At 44.3% G+C, this 8,580-nt stretch overlaps 1 protein-coding gene across 1 annotated transcript; it reads right to left on the minus strand.

Moving 5' to 3' along the window:
* Positions 1–260: 260 nt before the first annotated feature.
* Positions 261–6,706, minus strand: LOC120916019 (C3a anaphylatoxin chemotactic receptor-like). The gene is made up of 2 exons (XM_040326869.1): positions 6,575–6,706; positions 261–1,278 (listed from the first exon to the last, which is right to left on the minus strand). The coding sequence occupies exons 1-2, from the start codon at positions 6,631–6,633 to the stop codon at positions 300–302; spliced, it is 1,038 nt and encodes a 345-aa protein (XP_040182803.1). The 5' UTR covers positions 6,634–6,706; the 3' UTR covers positions 261–299.
* Between the last annotated feature and the right edge of the window lie 1,874 nt (positions 6,707–8,580).

An 8,580-nucleotide genomic window follows, 5' to 3' on the forward strand; every position in this document is an offset into this window, starting at 1 on the left:
AATATTGCGCAATGAGATTTTTTCTCTTTTCTTTCATGCAATCCCTGTCTGTGAGTGCCTGTATCATCTGATCACAGCGGTGGAGGGCTGGATTAGCATTCAGATTGAAGAGAGTGATTTTTTCCCTGCATGGAATCCTGCTAATCACTGTGCACTAATTAAGGACATATTAGTAATTCACAGTTTATGGAGTATTCTCCCTGATTAGTTTTTCTTTGTACGTTTTATCACCTTTTAAGTTAATATTAGCGCATCTATATTTTATATATAACCTTGTTTGTGTTATTTCCTGCATGGGGTTACTTCAACTCCATCATAGTACTTTCCAGTCTAGATTTGATAGATTTCCTCCAGTTGGAACCTCTTCCTTTGCCCAATAAGACGTACAGAATAGGATTAAGACAGCTGCTGATGGAGACCAGGCAAAGGCACAAAGAACTTATTATAAAATCAGTAAGCACATCATGCATGGTTTTATTTTTTGCTACAAATGGCCAGACGTTGTATGGAAACCAGCAGACAAAAAAGCAAGACACAACAGCTATGATAATCCGAAAAGTTCTTTGAAATCTCCTGGGCCTTTTTATTGCATTGAATTGGAGTCTGTAGATAATCAGACTGTAACAGACAATGATTATAGAAAACGAGAGCCCAAACATGATGAAACTTCGAAAGACCATTAAATATTTTTCAACTGATGAATATTCGATTTCACAATAATCAGAAAGATCGTCATACATAGGAACAGAAATATAGAAAGTATGTATGTCAATAGTTAAAATATAAATGCATGCCATTGTAACAAATATGGGTACAGTCCATATAAACACTGAACAAATGTTGGCTAATCTCCGTGTACGGTGCACTTTAGCCCAGATCGGCCACATGATGGCCACACAACGGTCAATGCTAATGACTGTTAGGAATAGGACACTGATAATGGAGTTTAGATATAAAGCAATTAAATTAATTAGTTGTAAAAGATATCTAAGATTGTGTGACAGGAACCACAATGTTACCCGGCAAGGGAGAGAAATACAAAACAGGAAGTCGACAATGGCCAAGTTGACAAACCACACTGCGCTGACAGTCTTCATCTTGAATCCGGCGATCCAGATCACCAAACCATTTCCCAGAATTCCGACTATAAAAGTCGTACAGAAGCAAGCAATAATCAGGACTTTTGAGATAGTGAATGCAAGCTGAAATGATGGCAAACCAAGTATCTTCATGATGCTAGCGCTATACATGGTGAAATTCTCAACAGTGCATCTTGGCCTATTGATAAAAGGAGAGGAAATCTCAAAATTACACCATTATCAATTAGGTAATAATACTATATAGCGAAAATGTTTTGGATACCTGACAACAACATCATTATTAGCTTGCTGGACATCCAGTTCCAAAAACATGGGGCCGGATTCAGAAAGACAATACGACGGCGTATCTCCTGATACGGCGTCGTATCTCTGAGTCCGGCCGTCGTATCTATGCGCCTGATTCATAGAATGAGGTTACGCATAGATATGCCTAAGATCCGACAGGTGTAAGTGACTAACACCGTCGGATCTTAAGCTGCAATTCCAGGCCGGCCGCTAGGTGGCGCTTCCATATCTTTTACGCGTCGAATATGCAAATGTGCATTTACGCCGATTCAGAAACGAACGACCGCCCGGCGCTTTTTTTTTACATCGTTTGCGTTCGGCTTTTTCCAGCAGAAAGTTACCCCTGCTATAGCAGGGGTAAGTGCGGCGTATCCTATGTTAAGTATGGCCGTCGTTCCCGCGCCAAGTTTTGAATTTTTTACATCGTTTGCGTAAGTCGTTCGCGAATACGGCCGGACGTAATTTACGTTAACGTCAAAACCAATGACGTCCTTGTGACGTCATTTGGAGCAATGCATGCTGGGAACATTTGCGGACGGCGCATGCGCTGTTCGATCGGCGCGGGACGCGCCTGATTTAACCAGTTAAGCCCCGGACCAATATGCAGCCTAAAGACCCAAGGTGTTTTTACAGTTCGGGACTGCGTCGCTTTAACAGACAATTGCGCGGTCGTGCGACGTGGCTCCCAAACAAAATTGGCGTCCTTTTTCCCCCCACAAATAGAGCTTTCTTTTGGTGGTATTTGATCACATCTGCGGTTTTTAGTTTTTGCGCTATAAACAAAAATAGAGTGACAATTTTGAAAAAAATGCAATATTTTTTACTTTTTGCTGTAATAAATATCCCCCAAAAACATATATAAAAACATTTTTTTTCCTCAGTTTAGGCTGATACGTATTCTTCTACCTATTTTTAGTAAAAAAAATCGCAATAAGCGTTTATCGATTGGTTTGCGCAAAATTTATAGTGTTTACAAAATAGGGGATAGTTTTATTGCATTTTTATTAATTTTTTTTTTTTACTACTAATGGCGGCGATCAGCAATTTTTTTCGTGACTGCGACATTATGGCGGACACTTCGGACAATTTTGACACATTTTTGGGACCATTGTCATTTTCACAGCAAAAAATGCATTTAAATTGCATTCTTTATTGTGAAAATGACAGTTGCAGTTTGGGAGTTAACCACAGGTGGCGCTGTAGGAGTTAGGGTTCACCTAGTGTGTGTTTACAACTGTAGGGGGGTGTGGCTGTAGGAATGACGTCATCGATCGTGTCTTCCCTATAAAGGGAATGACGCGATCGATGCGCCACCATAGTGAAGGACGGGGAAGCCGTGTTTACATACGGCTCTCCCCGTTCTTCAGCTCCGGGGAGCGATCGCGACGGAGCGGCTATAAACAAATAGCCGCGCCGTGGTCCCGGATCGCTCCCCGAGCGGACCCGACCTCCGCATGTAGCGGGGGGGGTCCCGATCGGACCCCCCACCCGCTAATAGGCAAGGACGTACGTGTACGCCCATGTGCCTGTACGTGCCATATTGTGGACGTATATGTACATGCGGGGGTCGGGAACTGGTTAAATAGTACACGCCCCCTAGCCGCGGAATTTGAATTCCGCCGAGGGATTTACGATACGCCGCCGCAACTTTAGAGGCAAGTGCTTTCTGAATAAAGCACTTGCCTCAAAAAATAGCGGCGGCGTAGCGTAAATCAGGTTACGCGGATAGGTTACGCAGATTCCAAATTTTACTGGCTATGGAGTTGCTGAATCACTTTTTCAGGTATCGGTAAGAGAAATGGGTCCCAACCCCCTTCCACTACCGCTGCAACCTTTAACCACTTGCCGACCGCTGCACGCTGATTTATGTTGGCAGAATGACACAGGCAGGCAAATGGGCGCACCTGTACGTCCCTTTGAATTTGCCGCCTAGCGGGTGCGCGCCAAACTCGATGTTCACCGGCGGCCCGCGATCGTGACACAGAGAGGTAGAATGGGGACCTGCCTATGTAAATAAGGCATGTCCCTGTTCTGCCTAGCAACATGACAGGAATCTACTGCTCTATTACTCTCACTCTATGGAGTGAGAGTAATAATTCTAGTTCCAGACCCCCAGTGTATTCCCAAACTGGTAATCTGTAAAGACTTATAAAGCATTGCCAATTAAGATTTTTAAGTGGAGTAGCTTGGCTCCATTCCATGTGCATGCACAATTTTAAAGCATGTCATGTTAGATATCTATTTACTTGACATATTTTATATTTTACCAAACCATTGGGTATTATATTGTGTTAATGTGCTTTAAGGTCCACTAAAAGTATTTTTCCATCAAAAAATTGCATTTGAAAATACCATGTGACAAAAATAAAATTTTTGTTATATTTGTGAGAAATGTCAGAATAGGCCCGGTGTTGAAGTAGTGAAAAGCAGGGAGGGATTCAAGAAGTGATGTTTTATGTTTTATGCTTTAGGAAGAGGCTTCTATTGTACATAGTGAATTCCACCTGGAGAATGGCCTAATAGTTTTGCTATTATATTTTCAGATTTACTGCTTTATTGTCTTATGTGCCCCATTGTCTGCAATTATTAACAACCTGGCTGCTTTATTTGTTTGGCTGTAGAGTATTACCCTTCACCTATGGGTAGAAGGCCCACCCCCTTTCACTATTTAGATGGCCAGCCCATGTGGGGGCTTTTCATGGGTTTTGGGTCCTTGGGAAGCAGTGGGTTCTCCGGACGGGCGATCTGTAACATTGCTGGATACTTTATATACCTGCTGGGGATCATTTTGACACCTACTTTTACTTATGGTAAAACTCACTGGCCCAGATTCACGTAGGAGATACGACGGCGTATCTCCAGATACGCCGTTGTATCTCTGAGTCTGAGGCGTCGTATCTTGGAGCCTGATTCAAAGAATCAGATACGCCAGAATTTCTCTAAGATACGACCAGCGTAAGTCGCCTACGCTGTTGTATCTTAACTGCATATTTACGCTGGCCGCTAGGGGCGTGTACGCTGATTTACGCCTAGAATATGTAAATCAGCTAGATACGCCAATTCACAAACGTACGCCCGGCCGTCGCAGTACAGATACGCCATTTACGTTAGGCTTTTTCCGGCGTAAAGTTACCCCTGCTATATGAGGCGCAGCCAATGTTAAGTATGGACGTCGGGCCAGCGTCAAATTTTCCGTCGATTACGTCGTTTGCGGAAGTCGTTCGCGAATAGGGCTGTGCGTCATTTACGTTCACGTCGAAAGCATTGGATTTTTGCGGGTTAATTTGGAGAATGCGCACTGGGATACTTTCACGGACGGCGCATGCGCCGTTCGTAAAAAGCGTAATTTACGTGGGGTCACAATAAATTAACATAAAACACGCCCACATGTTCCACATTTGAATTAGGCGGGCTTACGCCGGCCTATTTACGCTACGCCGCGGCAACTTTGCTTTGTGAATACTGCACTTGCCTGTCAAAGTTGCGGAGGCGTAGCGTAAATAGGATACGTTACGCCCGCTCACAAATACGCGCTCCCTACGTGAATCTGGGCCACTGTGTCTATTGTTTGACACCCGCTTTGGGATATTTAGGATATATCTGTATTTATTGTTTCCCCCATTCTTACATGTTTGGTTGTAGTTCCAATGGAAACAATCAACATTACGGCTTTACTATCTGAAAGTTATATAATTGCTAATACCTTGGCTTCGGTTTATTTATTTTTTGTCAATATGGCCCTTTTTGTTGTGGATTCGAATATCTATTTCTCTATCTATTCTACAGTATATTACATTCTTGATATATCGGTGTGATAGCTTCTGCTGGCCTTTTTTTTTATTTATGCTTTTACCTGTTTTCCTGTTTCAGAGCCTCAGTTGGTTGTCGGCATCTTTTGCTCTCAATCGTTTTCTATGGTGTTTGATGTACTGTACATTGGATATTACTCCTGTCCTGGATTCCTCCCTTCAGCCCCCCCATAGCCCAGATACACATGATGAACCTATCTGGTATGTGTATATGGTTGTCTTGTATTGTGACTAGGGGCCATATTCTCTCTAAATATCCGCCTGCTTCGCTTAGGGCGAACTTACTGGAGCAGGTGTTGTATTCCCCAAACACTTGCTCCATAAGTTGGGACAGCGGAGTGTAAGTGTCCCGGCTTAGCCTGGCGGATCTCCAAGGGGGCGTCTTCTATTCAAATGAAATGCGCCCCCGATGCGAAAGAACTGGGCATGCGCCGGGCTGCAAAAAGCCCAGTGCGCATGCTCCAGTTCTCGGCGGAAAACGTCAATGACGCCGACGTGTGCGTCATTGACGTAAAGTCGTATTCAAGAACGACTTATGTAAACGACGTACCCGACGAAAAAACACGACGGGGACCCGACGCCATCCGTAACATGGCCTACGCGAGACTTGCGGAAACTTACCCCTCATATAGCAGGAGTAAGTTTCCGCTTAGGCAAACGACGTTAGCGACGGTTACGCGACGCAAACTCGTTCGGGAATCGGCGTAGAAGGATCATTTGCATACGCAAATGACTCCTTCACGTAAATGCCATCTAGCGGCGGCCGGCGTCATTGCATTTAAGATCCGCCAGTGTAAGTGACTTACAGATGGCGGATCTTAAGTGTATCTATGCAAAAATGATTCTGAGAATCAGGAGCATAGATACACGGGCCAAAAAAGGGAGTTACGATGGAGTATCTGACTTACTCCATCGTAACTTCACTGAGAATATGGCCCTATATTATTATTATAATTTTCTTTTTGTTTTCTTTTTAATTATGTATATTTTACATCTAACATGTATTTGTATTCTTATAAATTCAAATTGTTGATATTAGGCATTTTTTGTCAGATGAAGAAATGCCTAACCCCGAGGAAGCGGCTGTGACCGCGAAACATGTAAGAACATATTTTAGTAATCCCTGACTACTGCCTTAATAAGTTTACTTATAATTGATAAATGTTAAGTTGTTCTTACTGGCTATACTTTTTTTTTAACCTGTTTTGTAATAAAATGATGGCTTTTTTTATCATATATGTCAAGTGTCTAAATGAATATATTGAGAGGCCATTCTTGAACTGAACGCCCACAATTTCTCCTACATTTTTTTACCTTTATTGATATTCACATAAAAAATACAACTTAAAGCGTATGAAAATACTGTTTTTTTTTTTTTACCAGTAGTAATCGTAACTTGAGTTGAAGGTGGAAAAATCCATTGAGTCAGAAGTATCCATGACTGTTAAGGTTCTACAAGACAAAACATAGATATGCTTGTTAGAGAGCGCAACTGGCAAAGATGAAACATTGACATTGGCCCGGATTCAGGTAGATTTGCCCCTTTCTTGCGGAGGCGCAGGGCAACATTTTTGCCCTGCGCCCCCGCAAATTTACTGCGCTACCCGCGATTCACGGAGCAGTAACTCCGTAAATTGCGTGTGCGCTGTGTTAACTTGCCCTGCGTAAGGGCGCCTAATGTAAATGATCCTGTAGGGGGCGGGAATCATTTACATTAGGCGCGCTCCTGCGCCAAGCGTAGAGCGCATGCTCCGTCGGGAAACTTTCCCAATGTGCATTGCGGCAAATGACGTCGCAAGGACGTCATTTGCTTCAAAGTGAACGTGAATGGCGTCCAGCGCCATTCACGAATCACTTATGCAAATTATGTAAAATTCGAACGTCGCAACGCGGGAACGACGGGTATACTTTAGCATTGGCTGCCCCTGCTATTAGAAGGGGCAGCCTTACACTAAACACGCCGTACGGAAACAACGTAAATTGCGTACGCAGGGCTCGCACAACATTGTGAATCGGTGTTAGTATGCAATTTGCATACTATACACTGAGCACAATGGGAGCGCCCCCTAGCGGCCATCGCAAGAATGCAGCCTAAGATATGCGTGGCATAAGAGCCTTATGCCACGCAGATTTTAGGCTGCAGTCGGCGTTACGATGTTCCTGAATCCGGAGCATTCGTAACGCCGGAGCAAGTAAGCAATTGCGCTGTGTAACCTATGGTTACACAGGCGCAATTGCTTCTTGAATCTGGGCCATTGAATGCAACTTTCTTTTGTGTGAATTCTTATAACATTGATGTCATAGTAAGTCCTTCCCTGTCTCTACTAACTTGCTTCTGCAGTATACGGCTGTCAGAAACCATGAATCAGACCGAGACAGAAGTACAGTTAAGTCACACTTGTTTAATAATAATAATAAAAAGATAAACAGAATAAACATAGTCAAAACATAGCCAGAGTTCAGGAACCGGATCAGATACTCAGACAAGGCCAAACGTCAGGGAGCCAGAGATGAACGTAGTAGAACAGCAAGCAGGATCAGGGAAGGGATGTCAGCCAAGCAAAGTCTTTAACAGGAACGCAGGAGATAGTCTCTGTGATGTTTGACCAAGGCGAAGGCAGAGAGCAACTGAGCTGGACGGCTTAAGTAGGCTGGACTGACGAGCAGGATCATCAACAGGTGAGTCACTGTGAAGAAATAGGAGCTGGCAATTAGCCGACAGCTGAGCGGCCAGCTCAGAGAAGGAAGGGCTGAGCCCAGCCCTGACAGTGGCACCAAAAGGAACAGTGTGGGACTGAGAATGAAAGGGTGTCCAACCAGGTCCCAAGGACTATCTTACATAAAAACTTTTTTGTAATTTTGTATTTTAACCACTTAAGGACCGCCGCCTGTACATATACGTCGGCAGAATGGCACGGCTGGGCAGATGGATGTACCGGCACGTCCTGTCCATCTACCCAGCCGTGGGTCGCGTGGTCCGAAGCTCCGGGACCGCGGGACCCGCGGACCCGATCGCCGCTGGGGTCCCGCGATCGGTCCCCGGAACTGAAGAACGGGGAGAGCGGCATGTAAACACGGCTTCCCCGTGCTTCACTGTGGCGGCTGCATCGATCGTGTCATCCCCTTTATAGGGAGACATAATCGATGACGTCACTCCTACAGCCACACCCCCTACAGTTGTAAACACACACTAGGTGAAGCATAACCCCTTCAGCGCCCCCTGTGGTTTACTCCCAAACTGCAACTGTCATTTCCACAATAAAGAATGCATTTTAAATGCATTTTTTGCTGTGAAAATGACAATGGTCGCAAAAATGTGTCAAAATTGTGCGAAGTATAGGCGTTTGCGCACACAAGTCACTTCAGGGTCCGCGTACGGTGGTTGT

Source organism: Rana temporaria, chromosome 10 (genome assembly GCF_905171775.1).
Source record: "Rana temporaria chromosome 10, aRanTem1.1, whole genome shotgun sequence".
Lineage (NCBI taxonomy): Eukaryota > Metazoa > Chordata > Amphibia > Anura > Ranidae > Rana > Rana temporaria.